Genomic DNA, 22,192 nt, shown 5'->3' on the forward strand with positions numbered 1-22,192 from the left:
ATTTATAAAATTCAATTATAGTGTAACAGTTTCCTTTTTTATCAACTGAAATAACACTTGCTTCCTGCCAATTGTCAAATGTATCAAATTATCAAAAGGCTACGTCATTTTGTGTCAGAATAACGATCGTCATCTTTGTGCTTCGAGTGAAAAACTAAAATCATATAAGAGTTAATTTCTATTGTGAACTGATTTTTCAAAAGTTTCTACATTTAGTACATATTCATTACTAAAAAATGGCCGAAAACAAAAAGTGAGTATATTTTTTTATATATTTATTTAAACTACCGGTTTACTTTGATTTGGAATATAAAATGTACATTGTCATCATGGTGGAGTATAACATTTTATTATATTTTCAAGATATTGGTAGTTAAACTTAAATAAAACATTTTTGAATAAAAGACAATCGAACTAATTAAAATATAAGAGATTTGTGCTTCAATAAAAAAATGTATAAAATGGGTTAGTGAATGTTCTAGAATAATTATGAATATTTTGATTTACAGTCCAGAGGATTTGGCCACCGCAATTCTCCGTAAGAAAGATCGTCCAAATAGACTTTTGGTAGAAGAAGCAGTTAACGATGATAATTCCGTGGTTGCTTTATCACAAGCAAAAATGGATGAACTACAACTTTTCAGAGGAGACACAGTCCTACTGAAGGGCAAGCGAAGGAAAGAAACTGTTTGTATAGTATTATCTGACGACACATGTAGCGATGAAAAAATTCGTATGAATAGAAATGTTAGAAATAATTTAAGAGTTAGGCTATCAGATGTAGTTTCTATCCAAGCTTGCCCTGATGTAAAGTATGGCAAGAGAATTCATGTACTTCCCATAGATGATACAGTGGAAGGACTTACAGGGTAAGATAGTGTCTCTTCATTTTGTCTTCTAGGTATATTTCTCATGATTGATACACTATAGTTTTTATATTAAAAGGGATGAAAATTACACTGCTGAATATGTCATAAATGGTACTGCCATTTTTTTTAAGTGTAAGTCTAGAGTTAAAGGGTTGTTTGCTATTGTTAAATCATTTCCTATTAAAAAATAGAAAAGATTATACACATTTTTGAAGAAACAGTAAGATAATCTTCTGATTACCTACCAGTTTCATTCACGAAATTAATATTTTTTTTTCTTAGATCATCTTGCTAAGTTCTCTGTATGCTTTTAGAGATGTATTACTTTTTATATTATGATCTTTTGTTTATATCATTATGCTATACATGCTTTATCTTAAGTTATTTGGATAGAACTATTGTTTGAGATTAAGATAGATACATTCTTAATGTGTTAACATTGCATTTCTTCAGATTTTTAGTTCTTCATAGTGTAGTAGTGGGTATTTTCCTCATAGTGTAGTAGTGAGAGAGTAATATAGGTAGTTAGTGAAGCAGAATTCATTGATATAAATTTCATCTCCGCAGTCATCATTCCGTCTTACTACATTAGTACCATTTGTTTTATTTGAACAAATATAAGAGCATTGAACAGGACAGTCAATGACAGTTAAAAGCAAAAAGGGATGAAGAGGGCAGAATAGTGTGATGAAGCAGGAGTAACTGTACTTAAAATGAAGACTGTTTTATTAGTTTGAGAATTTTAATGTAATCTTCTATTTACACTGATTCTCTGCAAGTTTATCTACTTCTTTGGCAAAGGGCTACTTTGGCTACTATGTATTTTTTATTATTTTTATTGATATTTCTAGTTTTTACTTCACATTACTTTTATAAACTTTGTACATATATTTATCTTATATTTATCTTTATTTTGTAATTTTCTTATGTCAAAAAACTTGTAAAATCATAACAAAATATGTGACTTAAGTATAGCAGAGCTTTTTCAAACATGTTATAATATCACTACAGTGGCTTAATGTAGATAGATAATGTGACACATACGGAACTTAATACTTGTGACAATATAAAATATTCTAGAATATCAAAAGTTTCAATTAATCAATGAAAATAACTTTCAAGTAAATTACTTATTGTTTTATTGACATGACATATTCTTGTTTAGGAAAGCAATAATAAAGAAACTGCACAAAGACAAGCCAGCTTAATTTACACACAATATCAACATGATTTTACCACATACTACATAATGCTTACACATGCCTAATGTCTAGTAGAAATATACTCATGTTATAAATTTTTATGATTAGAATAGATACTTTGGGAGTTTGTCCATATACTTTGTTTGTATATTTTATTTTAAATGCTTAAAATGCAGATATCTCATTATATTAACCATATCAAATTGTTGGCACCCAAAGTTCACAAAGTCTAGGATTTACTAGAGATTAAGTCTTGCTTTATACCTGTCTATATATGTGTATTATTCATTCTCTTAATAGTTATATGGAAGACAAAAGAAGCTACTGTCACCAATTGACACCTTTTTGTCAAGTTGTTGTAGTCTAGTTTTCATCTTAATACCCACTCTTTTGATCAGCAGCTGACAAATTAGTTTCATCACAGTAAATTGCTTTGAACCTATCTCAATCTTCTAGGCTTTTATTTTCTGAACATTTTCAGTTGCCTTTCAGCTGCCTCATGCATTTTTTTCTTTCCACTGTAGTCCCTTATTTAAAGTAAACCTGTTATTGTCATAAGAACCAACTATAGAAAGGGAGTGTTCAACCCATTCTTGAGTTGCATCCTGATTATTGAGTAACTCTTCTAGTAAGCAATTATTTGGCCAAACATATTTCAATAACTTTAAATGTTTAATTCTGCAATTTTATAATAGCTCAAAAATCAGTATAGGTGCAAAAAAAAATTGGGCTGCATTTTGATGGTTTTTATTATATTCTAGCAAGAGGCTTTATCAAGGTAATGGTGTTTTTTTGTTAATAAAACATTGTAATGCACCCATCTTGAGATTGTACTTTTGTATTTTACAGCTGCAGTCACTGAATAGTTTACACCTTCTTTTATATTATCATACTGTAAAATTTCAGTGTCATACGCATTTGCTAAATGTCATTTGCTTGTCAAAAATTTCATGTGTATTGAAAAATAAAATAAAAAGCTATTAAATGCCTCCAAAATGCCTGGAATGCATTTGAATGACTAGTAAAAAACAAGAGCAATTGTCAAACTCAAAGAAGGTTGATCACTAAGGTAAATTGGTGCAGATTTGAACCATATGTGCATACAGAAAATCAAACAAAGATGGGATGATTTTCACTCTATAGTGTATAGCATGGTTGGGTGGTTCAAGAGGGCATATCTCCTTAGAGCAACCAGATGAGTTGATAGTAGATTATATGAGAGAAGCTGCTTTTGCTACAGCTCGAAAATGTAGTGAAAAGACACCAGCATTTCCTGGCAGCATAAATAAGATTTCCTTGTGCAGCTGCAAGGAAACCTTTTTAACTGACGATCATAAGAGGGGCCGAGTTTTTGTAATGAATTCATAAACCGTGAAGACAACTTTTGGTCTAATGTTGTATTTGATGAAAAAGTGCTTCAATAATATAGTAAAAGTCGAATAACAGTTTACAGGTCGACAAATCATATGTTTGATGAACGGTATACTCATCATTTAAGAAATAGTGGAGTGTCCCAGTCAACATATGGGAATGGATAAGTGCTGAAGGCCCGGGTGTTTGTTCTCATATAGAAAAAAAATTAACATGATTATATTACAAACATAATATTCAGGACATAATATTGCCATCAGTGATCCAGAGATTCCCCAATAACAACTTCATCTTCCAACATGACAATTTACTAGTGCATATGAGTAGAAGTGTTGGAAACTCGTTAGAAGAAACTTCTGTTAATGTTCTTCCATGACCTTCCTATAGTTCAGACATTAACCCCATCGAAAATGTGTGGGTAGAGTTGCAGAAATGACAAAGTAAATGAAAGAAACCTTAGGCCACTGAATAGAATTTAACTATGGGAAGCAATTGAGCAGGCATGGGAGGAGCTTATTGAATATAATATAATGAGATTGGTGCTATCTATGAAGTGAAGATTGCAAAGTTGTATTGACAATAATGGGGCTTCCACCAAATATAAATTGTGTTACTGTTTATCATTATTTATTATAAAATAGATTTAGAATAAGATGGATATTTTTAAAGTAGACTTCCTTATTTTTCTTATTAAGAAGTTAATCCATTTTATTCAAAAACCTTTCTATAATATCCATTTTGTAGAATATATTTTATTTTATTTTGATTTTTTAATTTTAATCAACCTATTCTGGGTCCGCAGCTGGTAATTAACATCACTTTGACATAAAATGATGAGGTAAAAATTCAAAAAATTGGCTACTATTATAGATATGTAATTCGTGTAAACTATTCAATGGCCACAGCCCTACCACTATTTTAAAATGTTACATGGAACCCACAATATATATATAAACAACAGTTTTTAATTTAAATTTCATTAGAAAAGTGTGTTTTCTTTCTATTAAGTGTAGCGGAGCTATTAGCACAGGTATTGAAGTTAGTGTTTTTTGCATCAACTTCAACAAGTGAACAAAAGTTTTTGTCCTCTGTTGATGCCAATTGAGGCTTGTCTCGTCTGTGTTGTAGACTTGGTTACTTATAAGTAAGTGCAAATTCTGGTTTTTGTCCCAGTTTGGTTTTGAAATAATCAGTTTCTGATTTGCCCACACCAAACTTTATTATCACTTCTATAGAAACCTTATGCCAAATCGTGTTTTAAGCTAATTAATAAACAATTTCCTATTTTTATTATTAAAATTTCATCTGGTAATAGAGGTCCTATTTCTTTGTTGTTGAAACTAAGCATATAATACTTTGACATTCTACAGCACATAATTTATTAAATTTTTTCTGTTTTCTGGTTCACTTTTTAATTTTATATTTTCGTTTCACTGTATCATATATAGTAGCCCACTCTATTCTGTAAATCACAATAAACAATGCAGATGTTTCACCAGCTCCTTTAATTAAACTCTGTTCAATTTATTATTTAAGTTATTATGATGTGCTTGTGTTTGTTTGTAGTCAATATTACCATTAAACAAAAATAGATCACAAAATAACACAGATAATAAATAAAGTTAATACACATATAGATAACAATTATCACAATTTTTAATGTTATTCAAAGCATTGTGTGAAAAGAGAACAATATTATCTTAATACTTATTTATTATGTGAAGTACACAGAAAACAATTTTCTATGTATTTCCCCACTACATCCTGGATATCAAAATATTTCAGGTTACTGAAAATGTCATTTTAACAAATTTCAGACTATCTTCCTACTGCGCTTTTTATAGTTTGTGTCCCATGTATCATTAAAAATTGCCTTTTTAGCGTCTTTATCATATTCTTCTCATACTTTTTACTGTATTATTTTAATATGATTTATACCTCATCTGTGGTTCACTCAATTCTGTTCTATTCTATCACTCAATGGCTGTCTTGTTCTTAATGTTTTGTAAATTATTTTATAAGCCTCAGTTAATTTTGTTGATTTTATTAATTGTTAGATTCTTCTTGAACAATAGAATTCCGTAAAAGCCAATGGTTTCAAAGTTCTACCTACTGTTCAAAAGACACAAGAAAACATTTTATCCTTCTTAGGTATTTTATTAAAATAAATGAAATATTTGTCTTTACCTATTATTAGGAATTACTAAAAGAACACTAATATGGAAAACAATAGTTTTATTTGCAAATATAGTAATAATATAACTGCTTTTATAAAATACTATATTCTTTTATTATGTAAAGTAAACTAGAATTGCTTTTCAGCCAGGAGATTAAATTTTTGATATTTTTCTCCATGTCAAAATAAAAAATTGTTGGACTAAGCAATAAAAATAGAAATTAGGATTTAATAAAGCCATTCTAAAGTTAATATTATCACCAGACATGTAATTATCAATGTTGCAGAAAATACTTTATTTAATAAAATTGATTACAAAATTTTAAAATTTAAAATCTTTTCTATCAAGATCCACACATATATTAATAGAAAGTTATTTTTATACTTTGGCTGGTTGATCAGTTTTGTTTTTAAAGATAAATGTAGTTGGAATAAAAGTCTTATATTATGTCGATTCCACAATTTTCACAAGAGGATGTTAATACATATTAAATCTTTAATATTATGAATATTTGAGAATTAATCAATATTTAAGTATTTATAATATAGATTTTGATTGTGTAAAAATATCTAATCTAATAAGTGCATCATTTAGTCAAATATGTTACAATATAATGAGAAATAGTAGAGGTTGTAATGATAGCAAATCCAGGAACAGTTACTTGGAGCCAATCTTCTGCTTCTGGTGTTAGGGCATGTATAATTTTCTAATGAGCCGCTTAAATAGGTGTGTGGACATTCTAAGTGGATGGTTTTTTAGACAGCACTGCATTGATCACACTGAGGAGTCTCTTCCCTTCCATTGATTTAGTGCTTTGTTGCATATTCCTTGACCAATTCAATTCTGTTTATGTTGCACCATTGTCTGCAAGGAAGTTTAAATGCCTTTAATCTTATAGTAGGATTTTCAATTAGGTTGGAATTTCTCACTTCTTCATTGCTGTACTTGGCGTTCTAATGTTGATCAATTATGAAAGTCTCATTTGACTTACTGTCCTTAGCCGTGGTCTTCTGGATTTTAGGCTTGGTTATAGGTCACTTGTTAGATCTTTAATGTCGGAATTTATTGGTGGAACATTGGGTTATTTTGACACTTTCCATATTGTGCTTTTAGTGCCTCGAGCTGTTTTGTTTCTGATGGGGAATGTTGGACAAGACTGGAAGCCAAGCTGTTGGTGATGGTTTAATAGTGCCAGATATTTGCCACATAGTTTGGTTGAACTGCGAGTTTAGCATTGATGTATGTTGGTTAAGTAAACCAATGATCTGACGCTGGTTCTTAGAACTTCTGCTGATGCTCCCATGATTAGTTTGAAAGTTTTTTTTATAATATTGTTGTTTAATAAAATTGTTTGTATCATATAGTTTCTGCATGTGCAGTTTAAAGGCCAGAATTCATTTAAGGGTGACCTCCCACATATGTTGGTGTTGGGTTGTGATTAGAACAACTCATTCATATTCCACATGTATTTTTTGGTTAGCTTCTGATGGATGGAAGGAAGATCTGTTTTTGTCAGGTTCGGTCAGAGTCCCCATTTTTTAAAGCAATTAAATTTTTGTTTTGAGTTCCAACAGTCATGTCGTCTGCATACATGAACTTTCTTGATGTTGGAGATGGAATGTCTGAGGTGTAGCTATTAAAGAACAGAAGTAAAAGGTTTGGACTCTGGGGAAGTCGTTTTATAGGTTTTCTATTCACAAGTACTTGGGAAAGGCGGTCACGCATCATTTTATTTATCAGTTTGATGAAACTGTTGCACGGTACCAATTAGCTAAAAGTAGGCCTTCTTTCCAGAATGTATCATAACCATAAGCACATGACAAATCGATAAATATAACCGCTGTTTTTGTTGAACCGTTTTATATGTGTGATGTTAGGGCATGTACCTGGTTTCAACAGATTTTCTTAGCTTCTAAAATTGATAGCAAGTCATCAGTTACAAAGTGAAAGTAGTTTTGCCTGAGAGCAGAATGTATAAGCCACCTGATAAAAGTCTTCTATTAAACCCTCCCAAATAATAAATACTAGTACTAATAGTACAAATTTTTCATGGTTATATATTTTTTTTTGATAATGTATGTGGCAGTAAATATTTTAAAATGCCCTTGTATCAAATGACATTAGTATATTTATTTTAGACACACCATTGCCACTTTAAGTTAGGTGATTCACAGGGACATAATGCAAATAAGGTTTTTAACTAAACCTTTATCAAGGAATATGGAATGCAGCCTATATTCATTACTTTTATCTAACAGCTATTAAAAATAATAATAGTAGATAGTGACTTGTTCATGCTTTTATTAGACCTTGGAATCCTAAGTAAAAAATGTTTATTGTATTGTAACTGAATATATTTTTACCGTGATATTCCACTTTATGTTTGTTTTGGAAAGTAATCTTTGGTAAGGAATAAGTATAAATTGCTAATTAAAAGAAAAAGAAATACTATTGTAGTAACTCCATCTTTAAATGTTCATTCCAAATACTGTTTTTGTCCTCAAGAACTTGTCTCCACTGTTCTAGTTTTTGTTCTAAGTCGCTTTCACTATTTCCTACTAAGAATATAACATCATCAGCATACATTAAGCACCAGGGAATGTTACCCTCTAGTTTCCCTGTGATTTGATGAACATTAAGGGAAATAAATAAGGACTAAGTACCGAGTCCTGATACCTGATGCAACTATTTTCAATTGGTCATTTGCGACATTGTCTGCATTTATAACTATCTCATTCCGCTCTCCTAGAGGAGAATTTTCTTCAAGGAAGAGCATATGGAACATATGGTTAAAGTCCTTTTTCTTTTTTACTTTTATTACGTGCATACCTGACTACCGTTTCTTCTTTCTCATACTAACTACTCTTCGATCATTTTCCCGTCACTCCACCACTTCCCTACTTTTTATTAACTTATATAAATATTATTAATTAACGTAAATAATACCTATTATTTACTATACTATTATGTTTGAAAGTAGTTTTACTTTCTTTTCCATTTCTGGTTGTCTTGGTTTCTGGAAGGACTACAAAAAAGAGACTTCAATTGCAGAAAACGATGACGCATGAAATGCAAGAAGCTGCTGTATTAAATGTTGTCATTTTATCATCAAAAGTTGATTTATTATTTTTTTTAAATATTCTCTATGAAAGTTACTACAGGATTGTACACGTTTCAATAAATTTTCGAACCACCTTGACCATTCCCAACTACTAACTCAAAAATATAAGATTTATCATGTTTTGAAGTCTTCAACCGGTTCTTGAGAGGCCGAGAAACGTTGAACCGGCGATTTGTTTTTGATGAATCATATCGTTAGAACAATTTTTAAGTTGTTATAATGACATGCAAGCGAAATATCCGGTTTTTACAAAGAAACAATTATTTATAAAATATGCTTTGAAGTGCTGAGTTTTTTGTTCGTGAGAGTTCATTGTTTTGAATTTCGAACTTAGAAATGCATGAATCATACGTGACTTATCTCTGATTGTCAAATTATTCAATGTTCAAGTTATTAATTTTGAAAAGTAACCAATAGCATGAGAGGATTATTAATTGTTGATTTCATTCAAAACGTCGACTAGGTATTTTGTATTAATTTAATTAGATAACTTACAAACTAAAATATAGTTTTTATAAGTGTTCAAAATTAGCATTATCCACTTCTAAACATTTATGAATCCTTTTTATTAAGTTATGTCTTGTAATTCTGGAAATATGGTCGGGTGTTAGAGAATTAAAAACAAGTAAGACTCTCTGTATCATATATCTTCCCTTGCCGTAGCAGGTTTGGAAAATACATGATTTTTAATGTAACCCAAATTCCAAAATCTAAGGAGCCAAGTCAGGAGAGCGAGTTGGGCAACAAAACGGGCCCTTATTGGCAATCCATCTATCATCAAACATGTCGTTAAGATGTTGAGTAACTGGCCCAAAGTTCTGAGGAGGTGATACCAAGCTGTAATGTGTCATTAAAGTAATTGATTAAAATAAAATAGGAGGATTTTTAACAGATTGCTCATTTTTCAGAAAATTCAGATACCTCTGACCATTTAAATATTCTTTAAAAAAAATAGCGGCCTATTAAACGCCCATTAAATATCCCACACCAAACATTAATCCCTCATCTCGTGTGATCTTTATTTCGAGTCTAAGGTATATGTATTTTTCCACCAGCTCTACTTCGTTGTCTCCAATATTGATATTTCCGCTAGGTACTAGTTTTGTCATGAATTTTGTTTTGGAGATGTTTATTTTAAGATCCACACTGGCACACACTAACTAAAGTTCATGTAGCATTGTACATATCTCCTTGAGGTTGTTCGAGAACGAAAGTATGTCGTCTGTGAATTTCAAATTTGTTAATCTTCTTCCGTCAATGTTCAGGCCTTTCTCTTCCTAGTTAAGTTTTTTACAAGCATATTCTAGTACTGCGGTAAACAGTTTAGGCGATAAGTTATCACCCTGTCGGACTCCTCTCCCGATTGGGATATGATCCGTGTTTTTATGTAGTTTCACCGACATAGTTGCGTTCTTGTATGTATTGTAAATAAACCTTGTATATCGGTAGTCAATGCAGCATGCATTGTAGTATTACTCATTGCGGCATTGTAGTACTTCCAGGATTTTGTCAAATTCTACCGTGTCAAAGGCTTTATGGAAATCTACAAAAGCCAGAACGAGTGGTCGATTGTATTCGATAGTATTTTATATTACCGTTTTAATGCTCTATAGGTGATCAGTTGTTTCAAATCCGGTATGAAATCCCGCTTGCTCTATTGACTGGTAGAAATCAAGTTTTTTCTCAAGACGATTCGTTACTATTCTTGTAAGGAGTTTGTATAGGTGACTAAGAAGACTTATAGATCTGTAGTTTTCTAATTCATGGGGATCTCCTATTTTGTACAATAGAATTACCTCAGCATTGTGCCATTTTTTGTCGGGTATATTACAGTAAAACCTCGATATAACGGACCTCTATTTAACGGACTTCGGATATAACGGACAAAAAATCCGGTCAAATGTAAAAAAAATAAAAACATATTGTTAATATTACACATGCGTCTCATATATGTAATCAATATGGCATAAAAAAGCAAACTTTCGGACAAAAAAAACAAATACAAAATAAATAAATTTGTATTCATGTGTGATGTAGGAGAGCATAGCAATCTTGGAAAACGAATGAAATTGGCTCGTGAAACTTCACTGGAAGAAGCAATCTTAAAATGGTATGGGTAACAACGTTCTAGAGGGATCCTGGTCCGAGTAGTCGAATTGAAATTTGCTGCAATTAAATTAGAAAATCATATGGACATACCATTCAGAGCAAGTGATGGATGGCTCTGGTGCTTTCGTAAAAGGCACGGAATCATGAATAAAAGAATTTACGGCGAAGCTTCAACTGCACCAAAAGAAGAAACAACCTTTTAGGCAAAAATTAGTAGCAAATATAGCAAGTAAGTAACGAAATGCTATTAGAATCTCAGATTTACAATGTTGACGAAACTGGTTTGTTATGGCGTACTTTGCCTGAAAGCGCACAAGCCTCCAAATATGAAAAATCGGATTCTGGAAGAAAAATCAGCAAGGACAGGATCTTGGCACTGCTTTGTGCTAACGCTGATGGATCGCATAGATTGACACCTGCAGTGGTTGGCAAATCTCGCAAACCTAGAGTTTTAAAAGACAATGCATCATATGCCCCTTTCATACCATAGCTCTAAGAAGGCATGGTTCACCTCAGATATTTTCAAAAATTGGGTTTTCAAAGAAATTGTACCTTCAGTGAGAAAATTTCAAGAGAAGAAATTGGGAATACCGTCAGAAGAGGTGAAATGTTTTTTGCTTTTAGACAACGCTCCTGCTCACCGCTCTGAAAATATTCTACTTTCAGAAGATGGAAACTTCAGGTGTATGTTTTTGCCAAAAAATGCAACATCGCTTATTTAACCCATGGATCAGGAAATAATTTTGGCAGCCAAACGAATATATCGCAGAAAGTTTTTAGACGAAGTAATGGTTGTATTGTACGATGGAGATAATGCAGAAGATACAAGAGCGCAATGTATCTTGCAAAACTTAAGGTCTTACAATTTAAAATCAACAATTTTTAATTTTGCTGCAGCATGGGAGGAGGTGAAAGAGCAAACATTAAAAAATGGTTGGAAGAATTTGTTTGATGGCCAAGATGCAGACATAGATTTAGAAGGGTTGAAAAATACTTATTTCTGTAGGACAATACATAATATTGCCGGAGAACATGTAGCTGAGGAAGATGTCTTACAATCGCTAGAAGTAGATGAAGGTGACCCTGGGTATAACATCATGATTGAAAGTCAAATAGCAGATGAAGTGATTAACCTTAAAAATGAGGACGGAAGTAAAGATAGCAAACAAGACGACAAAATAAGACTGTTAAAAATAAAGTTATCAGAGGTAAGATCGCATCTCGGCGATCTAACAACATTTATTGATTATTCAACTGTTTTTAGGGAGTTGATCATCGAAAAACAGCAAATATGGAAAGTGCAAACGAAACTTGTTCAAAACGGGATTACCAACAGCAAGCGCGTCGATATTCACAGCAACGTCACTTCACGACGAATGTCCGAAGACAATTACTTAAATAGAATTTTGTTTGTATGTTGTATTTTTTATATATATCTAATTACAGTGTACATATATATTTAAAAAAAAAAGTATTTTGATTTATTTTAACCATATTTTTATATAACGGACTTTCGGCTTTAACGGACCCCAAGCCCCTCCCCCCAAGTAGTCCGTTATATCGAGGTTTTACTGTACTGTCCTAAAACGCACATCATCCGCTCATCAATCGTTATTATGGAAACTAGCTCTATCTTCATCATTCCACAAAATTCTAGTTAAAAAGTCATGAGTCTTGTATCATCATTTTTTGCATTATGGCGATGAAGGTTAGTCTTCGATCCAACTCGGTGGGTTGCAATTCATGAACTAAACACAGTTTAAATAGATGGTAATGGTGGTTTTTTAAAATCCTTTGAACTGTTTGGCTATTTTGACGCTATTTTAAGCAGCATCGTTGTAATGTGCTGAAAAAGAGGTATGTTTAATACCATTAATTGTAGTAAAATGTTTAAATTATTGCGTTGTTAGCTGTGGAAGGTTATCGTTGATAAGCATTTCCTTGTTAAAAGATTCCGATTGAGTGAGAAAATTAGTCCTTTGCAATATGTAATGACCAATTAAACGCGATAATATTTGAAATAGATGGGTGAAATATCGATGGTGTGAAAAGTCATTAGAGGATATTTCATTATTATTTGCCAAAATCTAACTTTTGAACGCCATTCAATAGTGCACATAACATTTATATGATAAAAATTCTAAGCATTCTGAACTTCTAAACAATAAAAACGTTTAATTTTACGATGTTGATGGTATTTGACGTTGCCTTATCTCAAAACTTACGTACCAGCCATTGTAAAATCATTTAATTATTTCCATTTAAAAATTTTCAGAAATCTCTTTGAAGTATACCTGAAACCCTACTTTCTGGAGGCCTATCGACCAATACACAAAGATGACGTATTCGTTGTACGTGGAGGAATGAGAGCCGTTGAATTCAAAGTCGTCGAAACCGATCCTGCTCCGTACTGTATAGTGGCTCCAGATACAGTCATTCATTGTGATGGAGATCCAATCAAGCGCGAAGAGGAAGAAGAAGCTCTTAACGCTGTTGGATACGACGACATCGGAGGTTGTAGAAAACAGCTCGCTCAAATCAAAGAAATGGTAGAGTTACCACTGAGACATCCCAGTCTCTTCAAGGTAAATTTACGATTTCTCTTTGTTTACGAATCTTATTTTATTTAATGAATAGTATTTGTTAATTTTTTTCTTCGTCTTTTTGCTGTATATAAGTATATTTTCCATCATTAGAAATTATATGGTTTCTAAGTTTCAGTAATATACATTTCTGTTATAAATATCTAATATTATATTTTCCTTCTCTTCCGGTCTCATCTCTATCAGTCTCTTCAGTTCTTAATTATCTGTTTAAAGAATTAGGTCGTCTGTGTACAGTGTGTCTACTTTTATTGCTTCCATTCCATTATGATTTTGCCGTGCAAATTCTGCGGTATTATTATTTTCAGTGTTAAGAAGCGCTCCCAGGTATACAAATTCGTCCACTGTGTACAAGTAGTCGTAGGATTTGTGGTTCCGTGTTTATTTTCATATACTTCGTTTTGTTGGTGTTTATTGTTAAACCCATTTTTGTAGCTGATTCTTTTAATGCTACATACGCCTCTCGTACAGCGTTTTCCGTTCTCCCAACAGTATTAATATGATCAGCATAGGCCAGGATTTGCCTATGCGCAGCACGTTATTTGTTTTAAAAGATTCAGACAGTTCCCCCTGAATTCATACTCTACATTCATCTTTTTTAAGTTAGTTTTGTTAAATTTACCAAATTATTTGGTATTCCTAGCTCTTTCATTGCTTTGAACATTTCTCTTCTATTCACGAGAGTCGTAGGCTGCTTTGTAGTCTATAAATGTGATGAGTATCAATGTCATATTCCAGTGTTTTTTCCAAAATTTGTTTCAGAGTTGCAATCTGGTGAATTGTCGATTTACCACCTCTGAAACCAACCTGGTATTCCTACTATCCGTTCTGCATATGGTGCCATACGGTGACATAGTACTGTGGAAAATATTTTATACGCTGCATTTAGAAGTGTAATTCCTCTGTGGTTAGAGCATTCAAAGATATCTCCTTTTTATGTGTGGTGCAAAGTATTCCAATATTCCAATCATTTGGGAGGGATTTCTGTGTCCGTATTTCTTTTATAAGCTGCTGTAATTGCCATTAGCCCCACACAGTTTGGTTTCAGACAAGGATTTGGCACAAGAGAAGCACTTTATAGCTTAACTGTCCTACTTCAGAAATACAGAGATCAGCAAAAACATGTCTTCCTATGCTTTATAGATTACCAGATAGCGTTCGATTCACATAAAGTATTTTTGAAAATTCACGGTCATAGAATACACAAAAATATATAAACTTTTTTCAGGCTATTGGAGTTAAACCACCTAGAGGCATCTTACTTTACGGTCCACCGGGTACTGGTAAGACTCTCATTGCACGTGCAGTAGCCAACGAAACAGGAGCTTTCTTCTTCTTGATTAACGGCCCTGAAATTATGAGCAAATTGGCCGGTGAATCCGAAAGCAATCTTCGTAAAGCCTTCGAGGAAGCCGACAAGAATTCCCCAGCTATTATTTTCATTGATGAATTGGATGCCATCGCTCCCAAAAGAGAGAAAACACATGGAGAGGTATGTTTGTTAAATATTTTTTCTATATAAAATATATTTTACTGTAAACAAAGCAATGCATGAAATAGTAATTTCTTCGTCATTAAGATGTTTTAATTTAAATAACTCTTTTCGCTAGGTTGAACGTCGTATAGTATCTCAACTTTTAACTTTGATGGACGGTATGAAGAAGAGTTCCCACGTTATCGTTATGGCCGCTACTAACAGACCAAACTCAATCGATCCAGCTTTACGTAGATTCGGAAGATTCGACAGGGAAATCGATATAGGAATTCCCGATGCCACTGGCAGACTTGAAGTTTTACGTATTCATACCAAGAACATGAAATTGGCCGATGATGTCGACTTGGAACAGATCGCTGCGGAAACTCATGGTCACGTAGGTGAGGAAATCATTAATCTTGTTTTGACGACATATTTTTTAGAGTTATCTTCACGGATATGGCGATATTGACCAGAAAGTATGAAGCTATCGTTGCTTTCTGGACTTAATTTAAGAAATATAAATAAAATATAATGAAAAATCGTTATCCGGACCTAGAGATAGTCTTATTTACACATTTTTTGTTCATTTTATAGGTGCCGATTTAGCTTCGCTGTGTTCGGAAGCAGCCCTTCAACAAATTAGAGAAAAGATGGACCTCATTGACCTCGAAGACGACCAAATTGACGCAGAAGTCCTAAACTCACTGGCAGTTACCATGGAAAACTTCCGTTACGCCATGACGAAGAGCAGCCCAAGTGCTTTACGTGAGACCGTAGTAGAAGTGCCAAACGTCACTTGGGACGATATCGGAGGATTGGCTAACGTCAAGAAGGAATTGCAAGAATTGGTGCAATATCCAGTGGAACATCCAGATAAGTTCCTTAAGTTCGGTATGCAACCGTCCAGAGGAGTGTTGTTCTATGGACCGCCTGGTTGCGGTAAAACGTTATTAGCGAAGGCTATTGCCAATGAATGTCAAGCCAATTTTATCTCAGTTAAAGGACCGGAGTTGCTTACTATGTGGTTTGGTGAATCTGAAGCAAACGTCAGAGATATCTTCGACAAGGTATGATTTTTAATTTTTGATCTATTTATGTCTTATCCACAGAACGGCCTATCATTGGTAATAACCTTTGATCATGGCTAACGACTCTAGTTGTAGTTGATCTGAGGAACCACCTCATATCTTCTTCTTTACGTGTTATCTCCGCGACGGAGGTTGGCAATCATCATGGCTATTCTGATCTTAGATGCTGCCGCTCTGAATAGTTCGATTGATGTGCATCCATACCATTCATTCAAGTTACGCAACCATAAGATTCTTCTCCTTCCTACACCACTCTTGTCCTGGATTTACCCTTGTATAATTAATTGAAGTATGTTGTATGGTCCAATATTTCCATTCTTTAATTGACTCTTCTCATGACTTCGTTCTTTGTTACATGCTTGGTCCCTGATATCTTCAAGATTCTTCTATATACCCACAGTTCAAATACTTCCAACTTTTTAGTAGTCAACGCGTTAGGTGTCCATGCCTCTATCCAGTAAAGCAGAGTCGAGAAAATATAACACCTTGAAAGCCTAACTCTTAAGTCTAATCTCAGTTCTCTTGCACAAAGTACCTTTCTCATTTTATTGAAGTTTGTTCGTGCTTTCTCTATTCGAACTTTAATTTCTATGGAGTAATCATTTGTGTGATCAATTATTTCTTTGAGGTAATCGTTTGTGTGATTAATTATTGTACCAAGATAATTGTAGTTTTCAACTTGTTCTAGAGTTTTACCGTTAATTGTCAGGCTTTCATCATTATTTTGGGTTTTTGATATCCTCTTAAATTTAGTTTTCTTGATGTTTATTGATAATCCATATTCTTCTCCATACTCAACTATCTTGTTCATTAGCTTTTGGAGTCTTGGAGGTTGTCTGCTGTTATGATAGTATCGTCCGCATATCTAATGTTGTAAATTGGTGTTCCATTGACTTGTATTCCTGCTGTTTCTCCCTCAATATCTCTTTTCATAATTTCTTCAGAGTATGCATTGAGTAGTAGTGTGACAATACACACCCCTGTCGCACTCCTCTTTTAAATTTCGAACTCTTCGGATTTGTGTTCATTAATAACAACCTCCGTCATCATGCGGCAACCTCCGATCGAAGAAAGTGAACTATCATTGTTACAGTCGTCTCGAGGAAAATGAACCTTCAGTTGTTTTTCGCTTTTTGTGGATAAAAATACAGTCCCGACTCTTTGAATATTTTTCAAACAGTCGTGAATATTTTTAAGTGTCATTTGCGCTTCATAAATTTGGCGCAAGTGATTGTTTTTTACAGCCAAACTTGAAAAAAATCAGTCAAATTTTTCACTATGTGGTAGTATTATACCTCTATGCATGTGAATACACGTGTTGGTTTCGGAGTATTACCTAAAGGTGCAGTTTTCTATGAGATGTCGATTCAGATTCAGTGCGAAAATTACATGCTGACGGAAACCTAAATGATTTTCAATTTGCAGCATTAATAAATGTCCCATATTCTTCATCATCCTCTAATACTAATAATAGAATAGAATTTATTTAGTCAATATACAAAAATAGTCTTGTTTTTGACAAGTCAAAGGAATAGTGATAATTTTTATGTACATACATATAAAATTTTTGTGAATTTAAACATTACAAACAGATATTTAATATTAACAATTTAAAAAACCACAAACACACTAAATAAAAATATAAAAACATGAAATATCATCATAATAGACAAATACCCTGACCAAACTAGTACTATTGTGTAAAAGCTGTATTTAAGTACTCCGTGTTTGAATAGAAACAATATTTCAATAAGTATGATTTGATTTTAAGCTTAAACGATAATAAGTGAAGACTTTTTACTTCATCTGGAAAAAATTTATACAAAACCAACATCAGTTGAATTTTGTATGCTCTTCGTCAACCTAAAACATTGTGCTCTAATAGCAACTCTAGATCTTGTATCGTGATTATGGAAGTTGTAGTTTATGTTAAACTTACCTTTGTTGGCATGAATTTCAATCAACCTCTCATATATATAGAGTGAAGGTAGCGGCATAATACCTAAATCCAGGCACAAAGGTTTACAGTGTCCCCTATACTCTGCTCTTGCAAGTATCGTCACTACTCTTTTTTGTAGTTTAAAAATTCGATCTGTGTGAGTAGAATTACCCCAAATAGTTATTCCGTACTGTAAATGGCTATGGAAGAGTGCAAAGTAGCACATTCTAAGGGTACTTTTAGGAATCATATATACTAAGTTGCATATTAAAAATATACTTGTAGCAAGTCTAGAACTTAAGTAATCTGTATGAGCACTCCAATCCAAATTATCATCTAGAAAGATTTCTAATAGTTTAACACTATGTTTTGAGATATACTTCCAATCGGAACTAAAAATCAAATTCTGATTTTTGTCTTCATTTAGCTTCAGCCCATGTAAAAACCAGTTTTTTGCTTTTTGCTTTTAGTATTACTATCTATTTTAATTTTTAAATTATGCTGATTAGTATCAGTATTAATGAGAGTTGTATCATCTGCGAAGCAAATACATTTTACAGGAAAAATATAGTGAAATAAATCGTTCATATAAATAACAAACAAAGTGGGTCCTAATATCGAACCTTGAGGAACCCCATATTCGACGGTGTTAAACTCAGAATAGCTGTTATTATGATCTAAATATATTAAGAGTGTTTCCCCTAGTACCGTATTTACGCATTTTTTCCAACAGTAATTCATGCGAAACACAGTCAAAAGCTTTGAATAAGTCATAAAATGTCAAAGACACAAAATAACATTCCTCCAAGCCATCACTATATCAACTAGATCTTCAAATCGGTGCCAAAAAGCTCCCTTTTTGAATACTAGTAGCACTTTTGTTACTTTTAATACATCTGGGAAAATTCCTTCAGTAAGACAATTATGATAAAGTATAATTAATTTGTCAATAATTATATCGATTGTTTCTACAATTATTTTTTTTTGTTTAAGAAATAAAAATCTGTGCAGTGTGAATTTTTCAATCTATGCAAAACATTCCTGATTTCATTATCACTAACAGGTAATAAAAATAAAGAGTTGCAAGGAGAGTGTACATTTTTCAAAAAATCTACGGCTACATTTTCATTTGTAGAATTAAAAGAACTTCTATGTTTAGCTACTGAAGTAAAGTAAAAATTGAAATCGTTTGATTTAATCGTGCTTGGGCAGACTTTTTTATTTTGAAATTTATTTCTGTGAAAAAGAAAAGAAATTCTCAAAAACCAGTTTTTTCTTTAAAGATATTGTTGATTTATAGTGTTTCTTAAACTTTTTATACTCACTATATTCCTTTGTAACATCAGCAATTATCTTGACCGTGGAAAGATTTTCTCGCATTACTATTAGTTCATCATCAAACCAAGAAATTGGAGCTTTACTACGAGTTCGTGATTTTTTTATTGGAAAATTAATTTCAGTTAACTTTTACATACATTCCGGTAAAAAATTGAGCTAATACTGTTGCTGTTGTCTATGCCATTACTTGTTATATGTTTTCTGTATGTATTAGCACTATGACTTTTTTCAGATTTTATTTTTAAGTAAAGAAATTGAGCAAGATAATCAGAAATACACCACCAATCTACCATTCCATTTGCCGATCTAGTTGTGATTTTAGTAAATTCATTAATATTGATGGTTAAGCCAAAAGTAGAAATTAGATCACGGAAACTGTTTAATTCATTAGAAACTTTTTTGAAATCAATGTTGAAATCTCAAATTATTATTATTTCTAAAAAATTAGCAGAGTAAAACACCAATAACTTCAAATAGGTCTAGAAAAACTTTTAAATTCCCATTTCCGGTTCTATACACTGTTATCGAAATAGTTTTAATATCTATATTTCTAATGCACAAAATTCACCCTCATATTCACATGATATATCATTTAAGCAAATTGGTCGTGTAGAGATTTTATTATGGCTAAAATTTACGACACCTCCATGTTCTCTTACCTTCCGGCAATAAAAAGTTGACAAAAAATACCCATCAAGCTTTAAGTGTTCAGAGAAACATAATATATTGTATGTTTTATTTAAAAAAAAAATATTAAGCTGATCTATTTTGTTTAATAAACTTTGTGTGTTGACATGAAAAATATTAACTAGACTAATCTGGTCAGAGTTTGCTAAAGATTTTTGTTAGAGTTATTCGAAATAACACTTTCACTTCTGTCTTTTTCGGTTTATGTATCTGGTTTGTCTAGAAAATTTATCGACGGAATGTTTTCTGCAAAAATATAGTAGCACACAGACTTTTCTCTTTGTAGTATCCATGTCGACTGACACAATTCCGTGGACGACTAAACATTCCGCCGCGGATACATTTTCCGTTCCGCTTTATGTTCGGTTGGCTTTATCAGACAGCCCTATAAAACCTCAGTTTTAGTTGAGGAAATTTTAAAGCAGTTTTTTTTGTATTTTAACGACGTATAAATATCATAGGTAAGATGCATGTAATTATTTTTTCTTGTAGGCTCGATCTGCAGCACCTTGTGTACTATTCTTCGACGAATTAGATTCAATTGCCAAGTCACGTGGTGGAAATGTAGGTGACGCCGGTGGTGCAGCCGACAGAGTTATTAATCAAATTCTAACAGAAATGGACGGTATGGGAGCCAAAAAGAATGTCTTTATTATCGGTGCTACAAACAGACCAGGTAAGGTATTATACTTGTTATTTTTTTGTGTCATTTGTTTGTGTTGGGAGACGCCATATTGGACAATGACTGTTATAAGTATTAAAAAATATATCACTAATAGAAAAAAAGATAGAATTATTTTAAACGGTAAACCTCATGATGAAAAAATACCTTTTGTAGATTTTAGATGAGTCCTAACCTAACTTAACCAACTTTCATTGCCATGTGTTTTTTAACTTTTAATTGATGTTTGTTTACAAGTTGTATAATTTTACTCTTTTGGTAATTATGAATCTAATTTACTAACAAATGTGACCTAATATTTTTGTTAGTGATTTTTCACAGACAGAAAATACTTCTTAAGATCTAAAGTCATCTCTTAACTAATTTCTGAACTACAAATACGAGGATAATTTTTCTTCTAGATGTTTAACTTTTTGTACTCCTTGTAGATATTATCGATCCTGCAATATTGCGTCCAGGTCGTCTCGATCAGTTGATCTACATCCCTCTGCCCGACGAGAAATCTAGAGAAGCAATCTTCAAAGCCAACCTGAGGAAATCGCCTGTAGCCAAAGACGTAGATCTTGTATACATCGCTAAAGTTACTCATGGTTTTTCTGGTGCCGATTTGACTGAAATCTGCCAGAGAGCTTGCAAACTTGCCATCAGGCAAAGCATCGAAACCGAAATTAGGAGAGAAAGAGAAAGGGCCTTGAATCCCAATGTTGCTATGGATGTAAGTATTTGCCGAACAAAAAATTGTATTTTGTAATGTAGATTTTAATTTTCTAAAAAAAAACACTTTGCGCTTAAGGATATTAAAACATTTACTATTTTTATTGGGAAGTAATCACAACTTAGATATATTATCAATATCGTCTTGATTCAGGCGAGAGACTTTCTATTTCTGACATTTGGATCATAGTCCTTTTCTTGTCATTTGATTTCAAATCGTGTGTGTATTAAGATTGATTTACATTATTTGCTTTTTAGTTGGACGATGACGATCCAGTCCCAGAAATTACCAGGGCCCACTTCGAGGAGGCCATGCGTTTCGCCAGACGTTCCGTTTCAGACAACGACATCAGAAAATATGAGATGTTCGCCCAGACCTTGCAGCAATCTCGCGGATTCGGTACCAACTTCCGTTTCCCGACAGCAGCCGGTGGACCTGCCGCTCCCGGAGGCACAGCAGGGGATCAGGCCAACTTCCAGGACGATCCTGAAGATGATCTGTATAGTTAAATGTTTCAGGTGGGCTCAATAAGCACCAACTTTCAATTTTATTTTTCATTTTTGTATTTATTTACAGTAACTCCTCAGTTTGCTAACAATATTACATTGTTAAGGCATTCATATGTTGTTTAATATAATAGTTTTGGAATATAATTACAAGTTTGTCTAATGTTTGTTTTATTTCAAAATACCCTCACAGTTTTATGGTACATCGATGAAACTTAAAAGCCACAATTAAAGGTTAAAGTACGTTTATTGACGTTTCAATTTCCACTTCAGAAATCGTTCTCAAAATACAAACATTAGTAAATTAA

At 32.8% G+C, this 22,192-nt stretch overlaps 1 protein-coding gene across 1 annotated transcript; it reads left to right on the forward strand.

The window, feature by feature from the left end:
* The first annotated feature begins 92 nt into the window (after positions 1-92).
* TER94 (Transitional endoplasmic reticulum ATPase TER94) lies at positions 93-22,047 on the forward strand. The gene is made up of 9 exons (XM_072534249.1): positions 93-253; positions 510-869; positions 13,125-13,434; positions 14,681-14,944; positions 15,063-15,327; positions 15,524-15,996; positions 20,474-20,657; positions 21,092-21,378; positions 21,636-22,047. The coding sequence occupies exons 1-9, from the start codon at positions 237-239 to the stop codon at positions 21,885-21,887; spliced, it is 2,412 nt and encodes an 803-aa protein (XP_072390350.1). The 5' UTR covers positions 93-236; the 3' UTR covers positions 21,888-22,047.
* The last annotated feature ends 145 nt before the right edge of the window (positions 22,048-22,192 follow it).

Source organism: Diabrotica undecimpunctata, chromosome 6 (genome assembly GCF_040954645.1).
Source record: "Diabrotica undecimpunctata isolate CICGRU chromosome 6, icDiaUnde3, whole genome shotgun sequence".
Classification (NCBI taxonomy): domain Eukaryota; kingdom Metazoa; phylum Arthropoda; class Insecta; order Coleoptera; family Chrysomelidae; genus Diabrotica; species Diabrotica undecimpunctata.

Coding starts and splice junctions, on each gene's coding strand:
- TER94 (XM_072534249.1), top strand. Junction 15,328..15,523: donor GGAAACTCATGGTCACGTAG/GTGAGGAAATCA, acceptor TTCATTTTATAG/GTGCCGATTTAGCTTCGCTG. Junction 20,658..21,091: donor CGGTGCTACAAACAGACCAG/GTAAGGTATTAT, acceptor TACTCCTTGTAG/ATATTATCGATCCTGCAATA.